Genomic DNA, 16814 nt, shown 5'->3' with positions numbered 1-16814 from the left:
TGTATTGTTTAACAATGCGATTAAACTGCGATTCATTTTTGTAATCGTGATTAATTTTTTTGAGTTGATCACGTGAGTTAACTGCGACTAATCGACAGCCCTTATAACGATAAGTTCGAATCATGAATATACTAACCTATAAAAAGAACCACTCCAACATTAGTAAGGTGAAAAAATACAAATAAAAAAAAATTCCCTACTAAATACATCAAACATAGCGGCATCAGCGTAACATATGATAAAAGGGGCATCCCAGCCTCGGGGCGGTAAAAAAAAATGTAGCCCTTGGAAAGTGCCAAAATAATGGCCACTGGTAATAATAAAAAAGGTAATGGTAACAAAATATATATATATTGGCGAACATTTCAGGTTCTACAAAAAATGGGCAAATATACATTCTGTAGTATCTCTAAAAAGAACAGGAGGACTTGTGGCACCTTAGAGACTAACAAATTTATTTGAGCGTAAGCTTTCGTGAGCTACAGCTCACTTCATCGGATGAAGCTCACGAAAGCTTATGCTCAAATCAATTGATTAGTCTCTAAGGTGCCACAAGTCCTCCTTTTCTTTTTGCGAATACAGACTAACACGGCTGCTACTCTGAAACCTGTAGCATCTCTATCTATCTTATTAACTTGGGGTGTTTGTGACTGTGCTAAATATATTAATAAACTATATTTATAAAGATAAAAGAGTTCCTATAATGGGAGTGTTGCAACTGTGCGTATCAGGGTTCCCAACTATATAATAATTTAAATAATACTGGGCCTGAACTTGGGGCAAAAACCTGGCAACCCTCAAAGTAATAACTAAAAATTCTTAAGTAATCAATATAATTAATACATAACCTAAAAACCAGGCAACAATATCTATATAAGCAAGTTATCTTTTATTTACAACTTTTCATAAGAATTGATAACAATTCATATTAAGTTATTTGCACACTTTATTGTGTTAATTTAGTAATTTAAGGCATTTTCCATTACTTTATATTACTTCATTTTAAAAAACTCTGTGGAAATAAGGAAAACACGTTTCAAATAGTGGTCAGTGGTTAGGATTAGAAGCAGAGTCTGCATTTCTGTTGCTTGGGAACCATATCTTCAAGAAAGTTGAGAGTGATTCCAGCTGTGGCATTCCTGAAGGGTTAAAATGGTTAATTTACTGGGTTTATTTAAAGTAAGTTTTTACCTTGTTTTCTTTTCGTTTTGTTTTGTTTTGAGGTGCTTTGTCTTTTTTAGAAATGGAGGTTTATGTAATAACCATAACTTTAAAAACAGAAGACAGAAGGGAGCAGAAGTAGGGGAAGAGGGAGGGAGGGAGAGAGACCTGAGCCAGGCGAGATTAAGTAACTTCTGTCCAGGTATCTTAAAGTACAGGCCGCCGCAGCGAGGTGAGCAAACAGAGGATATAAAGGAAAATTGAACTGGTATGTAAAAATATTTGAGAAAGGTTATACGATTAGCTCTGAGCAAGGAGTGGGACTCTGAGGGTTAAAGCAGCTGGGAACCCGTACCCCTGGCTTTTATACTGATTCTGGGAAGAGAGTAGCGGCCATGTGCTCTTGCAAAACCTGAATTTGTTCCCTCAGTGTCTGTTGCTTTTCGTCTACATGCCGACTGGATTGCAGGAGGGCCCTTCTCTGCTGCAGTTAACCCTTTCTGGACAACTCCATGTGCTAAAGCATCAATTTTAGGTGTTAACCTGCTTCCTCTCCGTTTTGCACTTGGAAATTCTTTTTTATCCACTCCTCTGTGATCATGCCGCATCTCCTGTCTCCTAAGGTGCTCTGTTAACCCCACGGTTTTCTCCTTCATCTGATTTACTAATCCATGTTTGTTACCTTTCTCCTGCTGTTTCAGACAAAACATCCCTCTTCATTGCTTCTGTCAAACCATCTTATCACGGGCTAGGTTGCAGTGAACTTGTACTGGCCTGCTGGAATGTGTTTACATATTCAATGTGTTTTACCAAGGCTAACAGTGTCTGTGCCAAGCAGTGTTCCCTCTAATTTCTTACGCCCATGTGCGGATTGAATTTTGCTATGTGCACCAATATGGAGGTGATGTGTGACACGTCACCTTCATATCCGTCCACATAACAAAATTCATGTGGTCGGGGTGGGGCCGAGGGGTTCAGAGTGTGGGAGGGGGCTCAGAGCTGGGGCAGAGGGTTGGGGTGCGGGGGATGGGGGTGAGCGCTCTGCCTGGGGGTGCAGGCTCTGGGGTGGGGCCAGGGATGAGGGGTTCAGGGTGCAGGAGAGGGCTCAGGGCTGGGGCAGAGGGTTGGGGTGTGGGGGGATGAGGGCTCTGGCTAGGGGTGCGGGCTCTGGGGTGGGGCCGGGGATGAGGGGTTCGGGGTGCAGGAGGGGGCTCAGGGCTGGGGCAGAGGGTTAGGGTGCAGGGAGTGCGGGCTCTGGAGTGGGGCCGGGGACGAGAGGTTTGGGATGCAGGCTGCCCCGGGGCTGTGGTGTGGAGAGAAGACTCCCCCCAGCCCTCTCTCGCCACAGCAGCTCGGGGCCGGGGGAGAGGAGCTTCTCCCAAGCCGGGCTGGGCTGGGCCGGGCCAGGGGAGGGGCGCCTCTCCCCAGCGTGGCAGGTCCGCGCTGGGGGAGAGCCATCTCTCTCCGCCACAGCCCTGAGCCCCTGCGCGGGGCTTAAGAGACAGTGGCCGCGCAGCTCAGAGGGAACTTAGGGGCCAAGTTCATGTACCAGACAGTGAACTTGTAAGAATCTGCTTTAATACCTGGCCTGATTTTGGTCAGAGCCAGATTAACGTGTCCAGGGGTCCCAGCCAATTTGGGGGCCCCCGCAGGAGCGCCAGAGCCTGTGTAGAGGAAGGGGGCGGGGGACACCAGCATTGGAACTGTGGCCTCGCCCCCCCCCAACCTCGCCCGCTCCTCCTCTTTTCCCCAAGACCCCACCCCGGGCCAGAGCTGGGCTGGGGTAAGGGCTGCCCATGGAGCCTGGGCCACTGTGGGAAGCCCCGCCCGGACCCTCCACCTGCCCTGGGGTGCCCGAGAGCAGCCCCCAGCCTGTGTCTTCAACCCTGAGGGCGCGCCGCCCAGGGCAGGTGGAGCGTCTGGGGCTCCCCACAGTGGCCCGGGCTCCCTGGGTGGCTTTTGCTACTGCCTGGTTCCGGCTTCTGGCCTGGCCGGGAAGCAGGGCCTCGGGGGGAGAGGAGAGGAGGGGCCCTGCGGTGAGGGGGGGGCTAAGGCCCACCGACTGGGAAGAGACCGATGCCACCGGCAGGGGCTGCGATTTGCTGTGGGGGAGCTGGTCACCTTATCACCTCCTCTGCCGCATAGCACTCTGTGCCTCAGTTGCTCTGTGCCTGCCCTAGGCGTCTATGCCCATGTTAAAAAAGGGGGGGCATGGCCCCCCCTGATTCCGGTGGCCCTGGGCCTCCAAGGCATGGGGGGCCCAAATGTTCTTTGTGCCCAGAACCCCAGTAAATCTTAATCTATCTCTGCTTTGGTTCATGGCGTGGTCTGACTTTGAATCACTACCTGTGGTTCAGGCCTCAGGTCCCGCACCAGGCCCAGTGCTCCAGGCTCTCTCTCTGCTACAGTGGGGTTGGTCAGCCCTGGCGAGAGCGACTAGGTCAACCTCCGTCCCAGCCTGATGCCCCCTTTGCGCCAGCCCCTCAGCATGCCCACCCCATTGCCTCTCCAGATCCGCTACACTACACTGGACTCAGAGCATCCTGCGGGAGGGGGCTATGAACCAGGACTCCTGGGTTCCATCCCTGTCTCTGGAGCGGGAGTGTGGTCTAGATGGTTAGAGCAGGTGGGGCTAAGAACTGGAACTTCTGGGGTCTATCCTTGGCTCTGGAGTGGGATGGGGGGGGGTCTCGTGGATTAGAGCAGGGAGAAGGGTCTGGGAGTCAGGACTCCTGGGTTCTGGTTCCAGCTCTGGGACAGGAGTGAGGTCTATCGGTTTATGGCGGGGGTGGTGCTGCATCTCTCTGGGTCTCAGTTTCCCTACCTATAATGAGAGAATAATAATGTGCTGTTTGGGGCAGAGCCTGTCTCTCACAATTTGTCTATGCAGTGCCCAGCACGACAGCCCTGATCTCGGTTGGGGCCTTGAAGCGCTCTTGTAGTACTTCTGATAAAACCAGCCTCTCAGCGTCCTTTGCCTGACTTGTCTGAATTCTCAGGTCATTGCAAAGTTTCTCTAAATAGGGTGTTTGTGAGAGAGACAGGAGCTGTGTTGTCAGCCCCGGGCCAACTTCCACCTCACGCCAAAAACCTAAATTATTTTTAATAGTACTGATTAAAAAGAATAAAAATAAATGTCCCCACACTGCGGATAGACCCTGTGGAATTCGCTGCCACAGGATAGAATTACGGCCGAGCCCTGTCACTAGAACTGCCGAGGCTGATGTAGTCGAGAGAGCGAGCCAGCCTGGAGCACTGGGCCTGGTCTGAAGTCCGAACCAGAGTCTAGAAACCAAAGTCAGGCCATCTATTAAAGCTGATGCTTACACGTTCACTGTTCAGTACATGAACTTGGCAGAGTTGTTGCTAGTGTACGAGGCCCTAGGTAGTTACATAAACATATTTCAGCAAGTACAAATACATTCCCATCTAGTACAAGATAAGGCGGCTTGACAAAATAACAAACGTTTTATCCAGGATAGTAGGAAGAAGGGGAGGTAGCAAATAGATGTCATGAGACATGTAAGATGGTGCATAGGATGCTTATTCCAGTTGCGGGGTACCTCGCCGTAACCCTTTGTCCAGCCTAGGGGGAGCAGAAATTCCCGCTGCTAACTAAACCGAGTCCATTGGAACAAGCATCCGTGTGTTAGTGTACCTGTCAACTAATCCGGGGACCGAATGCTGGGCTTCGTTGACAATAAATCTGGCTGAGCGCCTTCGCCGCCAAACCAAGCTTGTGGTCTTTCTGTATAAGGATCATTGAGGTCTGCTGAATGGGCAGGCTGCCTGATCTGCTGTCAGGGGTAATAACACTTATTCTAAGGACAGAAGCATCGGGCAGCCCGAACGGTGTTACGGTGGCAACGACATTCCAGCCTTCAGTGCTTAACCACAGGGGCAGGGCTATCAGCGATCAGCGTGGAGCTGGGACGGCGCAGGGAGAGCACACACAGCGCAAGCCGACTGACCACAGATGAGAGGTTTGTGTGGATCCTGTGCTAGACCGCAATGATGGTAAATTAAAGAATTCAGTCTGCTTGGCTTATCAGAAAGAAGACTGAGAGGTCGCTTGACTACTATGTGTAATGTTAGCCTGCCTGCCTGCCTGCCTGCCTGCCTATCTATCTATCTATCTATCTATCTATCTATCTATCTATCTATCTATCTATCTATCTATCTATCCCTATACACCCCTATCTATCTAATCTATCTATCTATCTATCCCTATACACCCCTCTGTCTCTCGCCTCTCTCTCTCTCTCTCTCTCTATCCCTATACACCCCCCTCTCTCTATCTATCCCTATACACCCCCCATCTCTCTATCCCTATACACCCCCCCCTCTATCTAGCTCTCTCTCTATCATTCCATCCCTATACACCCCTCTCTATCTAATCTATCTATCTATCCCTATACACCACTCTCTCTCTCTCTATCTAGCGCTCTGTCTATCTCTCTATCCCTATACCCCCACTCTATCCCTATACACCCCTATCTATCTATCTATCTATCTATCTATCTATCTATCTATCTATCTATCTATCTATCCCTATACACCCCATCTATCTTATCTATCTATCCCTATATCCCCCCCATCTATCTATCTATCCCAATACATCCCTATCTTATCTATCTATCTATCTATCCCTATACACCCCTCTATCTCTCTCTCTCTCTCTATCCCTATACACCCGCTCTCTCTATCTATCCCTATACACCCCTCTCTCTCTAGCTATCCCTATACACCCCTCTCTCTCTCTCTATCTAGCTCTCTCTCTATCTATCCATCCCTATACACCCCTCTCTATCTAATCTATCTATCTATCCCTATACACCACTCTATCTATCTAGCGCTCTGTCTATCTCTCTATCCCTATACCCCCCCTCTATCCCTATACACCCCTCTCTATCTATCTATCTATCTATCTATCTGGCTTTATATTCTTTATACTTATGCTAACAGTGTGTAACTGTGAATCAAATTCCCAGCCTGGTTTTCACTGAGGCCAAGCCTGCAGTGAACTGTGTGTAATCCCAGTTCCTTGTGCACGCGGGACCTGTCCGAGACTAAATGTATGTTGTGCTGAAGTTTGCCAAATGTGCTAGAGCGCTGGGTGCCGTCTGTACAGCTTGGGAAGGCGGGAGATGATTCTGCTGATGCTTGACCACCATGCAGGCTCACCTAGGGCTGGTGCAGGATGCCGCTGGGTTTGCTGACGTCTGGAGACCTGTGTTCAAAACAAGATAAGAAACTGATTAAAAACTGGGTTAAGCCTTTCTTTGTTGTAAACAACTGAGGTATATACACAAGGAGGGTTAAAGTGATAATTTGGGAGAAGATTGGATGTTGCTGGAGAAGATGAGTCTCTGCTTCCCAGATCAGTGTGATAAAGGGTTAACCCTTTCCTTTCTGGGTGGGGCTCTTTTGTCTCTGACTAATAAAGCTGATTGAGGCTGGGTTATTTGACATCTCGTCAATATTCGAAAGTGAACCCCAACCATCCGTACTTTCACGGGGAGAAAACACCAGGTATGAAAAGGCCCTTTCACCTAGAGGAGAAAGGCAGAACAAGAACGAATGAGAGGAAGTTAAGCCCAGACAAACTCCAATTAGAAACAGGGATTCTTCCTAAATGTGGCAGGGCCATGAGACCATCCCGCCACTCCATGGTCCCACCCCTGCCCCTCCTCTTCCCCCTGAGGCCCCACCCCTGACCAAGCTGGGAGCTGTAGTTGGGTCTGGGAGCCTGGGTCCCTCCACCTACCCGGGGTTGGGGAGGCCTGAGAGCAGCCCCTGGCCTGTGTCCCCACCCCCCCGGGTCTCCCTACCCAGGGCAGATGGGGAGTCTGCGGCTCCCCATAGCTGACCACATGGCTCTTACTCCGACTTGGCTCTGGCTTCTAGCCTGGCTGGGGATGGGGCCTTGGGGGCCAAAGAGCCACCGCTGGGCAATAGTAAGAGCTGTGGGGAGCTGCAGATCTTCCATCTGCCCTGGGAATGGGGTCTGGGGGGCAGGGCCATGGGCTGCTCTCAGGCCCCCCCACCCAGGCACATGGAGGGGCCTGGACTCCCCACAGCTGCCTGGGCTTCCCAGGCCACTCTTACCCAGGCTGGGCTCCAGTTTCTGGCCTGGCTGGGGGCACGGGGAGAAAAGGGGAAGGGAGCCGGGCCTGTGGTGAAAAGTAGGAGGGCCATGACCCCTTGATCCGTCCCCTCCCACCCCCACCCCCACCAATTCCGGCACCCCGGGTGCCGGTTTTTACCCGTGTGGATGATTAACCCATTGGAACACACTCCCCAGGGGTGTGGTGTATTCGCAGTCCTTTGATGGCATCCAAACCAGACAGGAGGCTGGTCTGGAAGATACTTTGGCCAAAAGAGAAGTGATTGGGTTCAATACAGGGGTGCCTGGGTGAAATTCTTTGGCCTGAGCTCTGCAGGAGGTCAGCCTAGATGATCCACTGGTGACTTCAGTTCAGCTCTACAGATCTATGAAAGGTTTCAGAGTAACAGCCGTGTTAGTCTGTATTCGCAAAAAGAAAAGGAGTACTTGTGGCACCTTAGAGACTAACCAATTTATTTGAGCATAAGCTTTCATCCGATAAAGTGAGCTGTAGCTCACGAAAGCTTATGCTCAAATAAATTGGTTAGTCTCTAAGGTGCCACAAGTCCTCCTTTTCTTTTTGAGATCTATGAAAGAATTTGCCCCGGGGTGGGGAACTCTTCCCAAAGTGTCCACGAGGGGTTTCTCGCCAGACATGCCAAACCCGGGGGGAAAAAACACAGAAATTGGGCTTGTTTGGGGCTTAATGGGCTTGTGAGTTGCTTGTTGGTGAGTTTTTGGCTTGTTGTAGCTGGTTGCTTCTTTTTTGTTGTTCGGCTCCCGGCAGGGGCAAGTGGGGGCGAGTCAGGGGTGCACAGCGGGCCCACCACCGTCCCAGACTGCAGGCAGGGGGGATCTAGCCACATAGAGTGTTGGGGTTCTTAGGGATCGGCTTGTTTTGAAGTGGGATTAGCTTGATTTTTGGCTTCTTGTGAAAGTCGGGGTGCTTATTTACTGCCTGCAAGTTGGCGACTGTGTTTCTCGCACCGTCCCCTGCTGCTGCTGGCTTTGGGCAGAGCTGGGGGCAGGATACTGGCTAGGGGGCCCAGCTTTGGCCTGATCCAGCGAGACAGGGAGGTCCGGCTTGATAATGGAGCAGGCTCAGGATTTCCCTGGTTCTTTCCCTGGTTGGAGTCCCCCTGGGGCGCTGGAGAATTAAGAGGGTTAAAACCAATGAGCTCTGAGCCCGGCCACTTCCCAGAGCGATGCTGTAAGGGGCGGTGGTAAATAGTGCAGGGACCTTAGTTCCTTCCTGTCCAGCCCCCTGCTCCTTGCCTGGCTTCGGAGTCACTCCCGGTGCACAGGGGCGAGCCTCCGTCTGCGGCCCCCCGGCCGGGCGGTGAGTGGGGGCGCGGGGGAGACGCGGGGAGAGGCAGCTCCAGGGAGGGAGAGAAAGGGCAGCAGAGGCAGGAACTCGCTGCCTGGAGGAAGCGGCGCCAGGGGCGAGGGGATCGGAGCCAAACCGTGGCTGGGACGGAGAAACACCCTCCCCTCTCCCAGCCAGCTGGAGGGAAAGCACCGGGGGGGTCTGTGCAGCTGAACCCAGCGAGCTCCAGGGCAGCGCACAGATATTAGACACCCTGAGTTGGGTCCCCAGGGGTCTAGGGGTTAGAGCAGGGGAGGCTGGGAGCCAGGACTCCTGGGTTCTATCCCCAGCGCTGGGAGGGGAGTGGGGGCTGGAGGGTTAGAGTGGGGCGGGGGCTGGGAGCCAGGACTCCTGGGTTCTATCCCCAGCGCTGGGAGGGGAGTGGGGGCTGGAGGGTTAGAGCAGGGGGGGCTGGGAGCCAGGACTCCTGGGTTCTATCCCCAGCTCTGGGAGGGGAGTGAGGTCTAGGGGTTACAGTGGGGGCTGGGAGCCAGGACTCCTGGGTTCTATCCCCAGCGCTGGGAGGGGAGTAGGGGCTGGAGGGTTAGAGCAGGGAGGTGGGAGCCAGGACTCCTGGGTTCTATCCCCAGCGCTGCGAGGGGAGTGGGGTCTAGGGGTTATAGCAGTGGGGGCTGGGCGTCAGGACTCCTGGGTTCTATCCCCAGCTCTGGGAGAGGAGTGGGGTCTGGGGCAAGGGCTGGGAGCCAGGACTCCTGGGTTCTGTCCTGAACTCTGGGAAGGCATGGGGGGCTTGTAATTAGATCTGTGTATCAGGATCTAGGACTGGGTTCTCAAACTGGGGTCCCTGACTCCTTTGGGGGTCACAAGGTTATTACATGGGGGTCGCGAGCTGTCAGCCTGCAGCCCAAACTCCACTTCACCGCCATGATTTATAATAGCGTTTAAATATAAAAAAGTGTTTTAAATTTATAAATGGGGGGGGGGGGTCACAATCAGAGGCTTGCTGTGTGAAAGAGGTCACCAGTACAAAAGTTTGAGAACTGCTGATCTAGGAACAAGACAGGGATAAGGAGTCTGTAGCCCAGGGGGCCAGCTTGCCTTTATAGATTCACCGCTTGGCATTATGTTCAGCCACAGCGGCCTGCTTCCTCCTTTCCCTGGAGGTACTTGACTCCCCCGCTCTGCCCCAGGGCCCACCCCCACTCATGGGTGGCAGGTGCTGGCTGGTGGATGCTAGCCCCCAGCTGCCGCCCCCACGGCCCCACCCCCTTCCCCTGCAGGAGCCCTGAGCCGCCCTGTGGCTGCCAGCCCCTCCCATATCCCCAGCCCTCCCCCCCACAGCACCAGGTGGCCCGGCCCCAGTGCCAGGTGGCCCCAAGTCCCAGCCGCCCTAGGTCCAGCCCCAGCAGTACTGAAGAGGAGCAACCTGTCTGGGCTGGGGCCAAGGGGGAAGGGCAAGGAGGAGGTAGCTTTGGGGAGGAGCATGGGTGGGGCACAGCCTTCCCTAGCCTGTTGGACCTGCTGCCCAGGCCCCCACTCCGCCCCTTCCCCCAACACTCCATCCCACCCCTCCTCTTCCTGCCCCCACTCCGCCCCCGCCCCACCTCTTCCTGTCCAGTTCCACCCCCGCCCCAAGTGCGCCCCGTCCCCACTCCTCCCCCCTCCAGTGCCTCCTGCACACCACGGAACAGCTGATCGCAGCGGGCGGGAAGCGCTGGGAGGGAGGGGGAGGAGTTGATCAGCAGGGCCGCCAGTGGGCGGGAGGCACTGGGGGGAGGGGAGTAGCTGGCTAATTTTTTTCCGTGGGGGCTCCAGCGCCTATGTATGTAGCAGTAACGCAAGGAACCTACAGGCCTGAATCCTGGAAGACATGAGCTTCAGCAAGTTAGCATAAGGCTTGAGGCCTATGAGCTTTGAAGAGCTAAACTTTGCGCAGATAAACGGCCCAGTGGAAAACCCCAAGTATTTGAGGAGCTGAGAATAGAGTTTAAGGGGAAGTTCTGACCACAGGTACATGACCCAACCACAGAAGTGTCATGGCAACGAATTGATGTACATAAAGGTACATGAGCTACATCCACAGATACCTAACCACTAAAAGGCCATGGCCATGAATTGACGTATCTGCTAATAAGTTGAGATCATCGATATACTAACCCATAGAAGAAAGACAGTCCAAAATTAGAAAGGATATACAAATAAGGAAAGGGAAGGATATACAAATAAGGAAAAAGGGAAATACCCCTCTGAATATGCATCAAACATAGTGTCGTCAGCGTATCATATTATAAAAGTTTCATCCCAGCCTCGGGGCAGTAGGAGAAGGAGACGCAGTCCTTGGGTTGGCCACTGGAGATGATGGGGAAGTTGATAGCCATCATCTTCCTCGTTACTAACATCTCCAGGTGTTCTGCAAGGGATGATGTGAGTATGTGGATGTGCAGAGGTACTATCTCTGCCTACCTGATAGTAATTGTAATATCTGATTGTACTATCTCTGCCTACCTGACTGAGTTGGGGTGTTTGTGACTGTGCTAAATATATTCATAAGCTGATATTTGTAAATATAGAAGCATTCCTATAGCGTGAGTGTTGCAGCTGTGTGCAGCGGGGTTCACAGCTATATAATAATTTAAATAATACTGGGCCTGATCTTGGGGCAAGAACCTGTCAACCCTCAAAGTGATAACTGGGGATTCTTAAGTAATGAATCTATCTATCTATCTAGAATATATCTACCTATCTATCTGTAGATGAGGCTACAACTCCTGATCCTTTTTGGATTGATTTTCACTTCACATGGCCAGGAGGAGACCCAGGTGTGTAGAAATATGTAGGTGATGGGAGATCAAGAGCCACCAACCTTGGGGTCACCTGCGCTGGGTCCATGTCTTTCCCCACAACACTGGGGCTGGTGGGGCTGGGAGGGGTGGTTCCTGTGTGTCTCGTTCCTTCTGTGTCTCTAATTTCTCTCCCCTCTTCATAAAGGTGATCATCCCCTGGGCTAATCTCACCCCCCCTTGGACGTGCCCCCCCACCCCTGTACAGATGGTGCTGCAGGGGGTCCACTGCTGACGCCGGGCGATCCCCAGGGAGATACGGCTGTGCCCTGGCTCAGAGACGGGCCATGGCTGCCCAGGTGGCTCCCCCAGCCTCTCTCAGGCTCCAGTTCCAGCCCCCACCGGGATGTGGCCTGGTTCCCAAAGAGGAAGTGGAGGAGCCGGATGCCCACGGACCCATCGACATGGAGATGCATCGTCTGCACTTCAGGGGTTTCCGCTACCAGGAGGCTGAGGGGCCCCGGGAGGCATACGGCCACCTCTGCCTCCTCTCCCGGGCGTGGCTGAGGCCGGAGCAGTGCTCCAAGGAGCAGATGCTGGAGCTGCTGGTGCTGGAGCAGTTCCTGAGTATCCTGCCCCAGGAGATCCAGAGCTGGGTGGGAGGGTGTCACCCCCAGACCGGGGAGCAGGCCGTGGCCCTGGCGGAGGGTTTCCAGTTAGCCAAGCAAGAGCCCGGAATATGGCCGCAGCAGGAGGTAAGGATGTGAAATAATTCGGGAGTGGGACACGGGGCCTTTCCCATCTAGGGGATGCCAGCTCCCGTCCACCCATGAGGCGGGGGGGACTGGTTGGCTGAAGGGGGTCGGGGAATGGGATGGGGACCTTTCACCTTGCGGGGAGGTGCTGGCTCTGATCTGGCCGCAGGGCAGGAGACTGGCTGGCGCTGGAAGTGGAGAACGGGCCATGGGGCCTTTCCCCTCTAAGGGGCGCTGGCTCTGATTCACCCGCAAGATGGGGGGGGATGGGGTGGCTCATGGGGGTGGGTAACGGCACGAGAGGCCTTTCTCCTCTCTGTCTCCGGGGCAGGAGTTCCCATCGGATGGTTTGCAGGCTGGCGGGGAAGGAGTGGGTCTGGCTAGGGCTGCAGCGCTTGGTGACCAAACTGAAGCAGAGTCTAGGCCATAGGTGAAGGGAGAGACCGCTGCTTGCAAAACTGCTGTACTAATTCTTTAGTGGCAATTTCCATCAAAGGAATGGACTTCTGCTGAGGAATGTGAAATCAGCTGGCAGACAGATTAACAAAATGTGAATTGCTTTACTCCTATAGTACGATTGTCTAAGGTGGCCGTGCACAGCAAAGAAGGAATAGTATATGTTGTACATCCATGAACTGTACTCTCCAAATTCTTTATACTTGTACTCCCATTTCCGCTTTGCTGTGGAAACCTCATGGGAGCTAAACGGTTGCAATCTCTGTGCTTCTGTTCTTTGGAGGTTTAGAAGCTTAGCAGAACCTGTCAGAATGAAGATATCTGAGGCTTGCAAAACCCAGAAGCCTCCGGGTATCTGAGTCTGGCTGTTACAAGACACCTCTGTGTCTGGCAACTCCTCAATGGAGCTAGATAAGAGAAAATCATAGAAGGTTAGGGTTGGAAAGGACCTCAGGAGGTCATCTAGTCCAACCCCCTGCTCAAAGCAGGACCAATCCCCAATTTTTGCCCCAGATCCCTAAATGGCCCCCTCAAGGATTGAACTCAGAACCCTGGGTTTAGCAGGCCAATGCTCAAAGCACTGAGCTATCCCTCCCCCGATGAGGTCTCTGTGTTAACCAATATCAATGAGGTCTCTGTGTTAACCAATATCATATAATGCCAATCTATATCAATAGCATGTGTTAATGCTTTATGTGACTATGAATTGTATTCATATTAAGCTCTTCCCAGGGTGCTTTTCAGTTATGCTAAGATTGGTTAACTGAGGGCACATATGAAGTGTTGCAATTTCAGTGTCAGGTACAGAGACATACCAAAGAGACAGGATAAGATGGATAGTTTTGTTGATGCTTAATCAACATCCGTTCAGTACCAAGGCATGAGTCTCTAAGAGAACTATGTTCAAAACGAGATAAGAAACCTGGTATGTCAACCTTCGTTACTATCATGGGATGTGTAGAACTTTCTCTTTGTTGTAAACAACTCAGGGATAAATATGATCAGAGGTAAGCCAATAATTTCAGGACAATCTGGATCACTGCAAAAACGGTCTTCCAGATCGGATTGGCGATGTATTAACCTTTGCCTTTCTGTGCTGTGCTTTTGGGGCTCTGACTAACGAAGCCTGATTGAGCCTGGTTGTGGGATGGCTAAACTGAACCGTAACGTGCTGATCGGGGGCCCTTGTTGTTCCAGGAGCTGGTGACATGGAAGGAGGAGACTGTGTGTTCCTCTGAGGCAGAGCTGGATCCAGGACAGGGCGAGATCTGCAGGGAGGTTAAGGAGGAGAATAAGGAGACTCTCGTTTTGCTGGGTGAGGAGCTGCTTCGGGAGCTGGGGGTGGGGGTTGGCAGGAGTTACTGAAGTCATCATGCTGCATCAGGGGCATTACATTTCTGGGGAAGTGGCTTGTGGAGCCCCCAGGCCCAGCAGCACAGAGACAGTCACCCTCCAAATGGTGATGCTGCGTCTTTCCAGCAGAGAGCAGGGCTGGGGTTAAAATCGGGGCACGTTCTCCATACAAAGCCCTAGGGGGAGATTTCACCAAGTGCGTCTCACCCATTTCCTCCCCACCAGAAGGATTCACCATCCCCAACCTGGCCATGGTCTCCCGGGTGGCGCGACAAGAAGAGCCGAGGGTCCCGGATCTCCAGGGCTCTGAGGAAAGGGAGACCCCGAGAGGCGCCCACACAGGTGAGGAATGAGTGACACTGGCTCAGAATGAAGGGAACAGATGGGATCCCAGTAAAGCCAGTGGGAGCCCCCCAGTTCTGTCTCGTTTCACTCAGCAGGGGCCTCACGGCAGGTGCCACTCCTGGATCCACCCCTGGCAGGACCCATCCCTCCTCCAGCCTTTCTCTGAGGGCTCAGCTGGGATGCTGGGGAAGCCCCGGCCCCTCCTCTTCCCTCAGGGAAGGGTTTGGGGGTTTCGCTTCCTGCCGATCAGGTTTTCTGCTCAATGACAATCCCATTTGCTGCCCCTTCTCTCCCCAGCACAGGGAACGAGCCCTGGCTGGATTCTCTCTCTCTCCCAGCAGATGCCAGGACAGATGAGGGGAATCCCCAGTGGGAAGGACCTGTGGGAGCGGAGTCACCTGGGGCGTCCCAGAGCCCCGAGCAGGGAGACGTCTGTGGGGCAGCATGGCTGCAGAGAGACCCCCCAGGGGAGGAGAGACCTGCTGGGTGTGATGATCCCCAGCCTCAGGGAACCCACGTGGGACAGAAACCCCATAAATGCCCCGACTGCGGAAAGAGCTTCAGGTGGAACTCGGCGCTTCTCCATCACCAGCGATCCCACACGGGGGAAAAACCTCATCAGTGCAGGGAATGTGGACAAAGCTTTGGGCAGAAATCCACCCTGACTAGGCATCTGAGAATCCACACTGGGGAGAGACCCTACACATGTGCCCAGTGTGGGAAAAGCTTTAGCCAGAAGTACAGCCTGTCCCAGCATCAGATGACGCACCAGCAAGAGAGACCTCACACCTGTACCGCATGTGGGCAAAGCTTCACTCTCAAATCGTACCTTGTTCGACACTTGGTGAAACGCCACATGGGACAGAAACCCTATAAATGCCTCCACTGTGGGAAGCAGTTTGCTTGGAGCTCAGACCTGAGGAAGCACCAGACGACCCACACGGGGGAGCGCCCCTACCGATGCCCCCAGTGCGGGGTAGGGTTCACCCAGAGGTTCAGCCTCCTAACGCATCAGAGGACCCACGTGAATGAGAGACCCTACAAATGCCCCTGCTGTGACAAGAGCTTCAACAGGAGATCGGGGCTTGTCAAGCACCAGAAGATCCACACGGGGGAAAGACCTCACGAGTGCACTGAATGCGGGCAAGGCTTCGGGCAGAAATCAAACCTGACTAGACACCTGAGGATCCACGCTGGGGAGAGACCCTACCAATGTACCAAATGTGGGAAAAGCTTCACTCAGAAATCGAACCTGGTTCAACACTTGACGAAACGCCACACGGGAGAGAAACCTGATGCAGCAAATGTAACTTCAGATTCAGTAGCTCTATCATTGCGATAGGGACTCCACACACGGTAGAAAACACTGGTGTGGTACTTCCTTTGTTTGGAGTGGCTTAAAGAGCCTGGGTGGGTAGTAGCAGCTTATTGCTGGTGACAAGTGTGAGATTTGGGAGCATGGGTGCCAGCTTCCAATTTTCCCTGGGGGTGCTCAACCCCTGGCCCTGCCCCCACCCCACCCTTCCGCCTCCTCCTGCCCCACCCCGTGCCCTTCCCTACCTCTTCCCGCACAGTTCTGCCCCCTCCCCTGAGTGTGCGCTGTCCCCTCTCCTCCCCCTCCCTCCCTGTGCCTCCTGCATGCCACAGAACAGCTGATCGCAGAGGCCGGGAGGCGCTGGGAGGGAGGGGGAGGAGTTGATCAGCGGGCTGCAGGTGGGCAGGAGGCGCTGAGGGGAGGAAGGGGGCAGCTTGGCTGCTGGTGGGTGCTAAGCACCGGCTAACTTTTCCCACGGGTGCTCCAGCCCTGTAGCACTCCCGGGGTCGGCACCTATGTTTGGGAGGAAGGAAGAGATCTTTCGCTGGGGGGAGGGGGAATAGTTAGTGGGAATTTCAAGGTTAGATGATTGGATGCTGGAGGGAAGTGATCACAAGGGCACTAGTGGTAGAAAACTAGCGCAGAGAGAGACTGGTAGCGGAGGTACGGACCATTTGAAACGTGGGATGTTGTAGGAGTGGGAATATGTGTGTGTTTCTGTGTGCATGCGTTTGTATCTTTTAAACACGTCTCAGGGCATGTCTAACCCCGGGAGGTTTACTCGTATAATTATGCCACTCTGGTAATACCGGTTATAACTTCCCCAGTGAACACTCTTATTCCAGCATAAGTGTGTCCACACAGGAAGTTACAGAGTTATCATTAGACTTGTATACGGACGCCTGTAAAATACCCTGTGCTGACCAACCCTCACTGGGGGAAGTTTAAAGGTGGCAGCTGAGTAGGAGTAAATCAGTCGTGCCCCATCCGGACAGCAGCTAGCTACCATGTTCCTAACTGGCGAGTAGCACGATGGGATAAAAATGCAGCTCACTGTCACAAAGCACATGGTGAACAGTGGGTTACCAACCATCCCATCTGAGCCTGTGGCTTCAGTGTCGAGCTGCTCAGTCTATCGCAGGGTTCCAGTAAGTGGCTGGGCACACGGCGGTTTTCCTGCGTGGCCGGTTCCTGTAACTGTACCAGTGTAACTGAT

The 16814-nt window shown here is 53.2% G+C and overlaps 1 protein-coding gene across 1 annotated transcript in view; it reads left to right on the top strand.

The window, feature by feature from the left end:
• Positions 1-16814, top strand: part of LOC141988522 (uncharacterized) — a 329702-nt gene that overhangs the window by 307154 nt on the left and 5734 nt on the right. Inside the window, exons 6-7 of the mRNA XM_074954315.1 lie at positions 14810-15021; positions 15094-15589. Of these exons, the coding sequence (XP_074810416.1) occupies positions 14810-15021; positions 15094-15589 (708 nt within the window). The remainder of the gene's footprint in view (positions 1-14809; positions 15022-15093; positions 15590-16814) is intronic.

Source organism: Natator depressus, chromosome 6, assembly GCF_965152275.1.
Source record: "Natator depressus isolate rNatDep1 chromosome 6, rNatDep2.hap1, whole genome shotgun sequence".
Lineage (NCBI taxonomy): Eukaryota > Metazoa > Chordata > Testudines > Cheloniidae > Natator > Natator depressus.
This window is presented reverse-complemented; position numbering and strand designations above follow the sequence as displayed.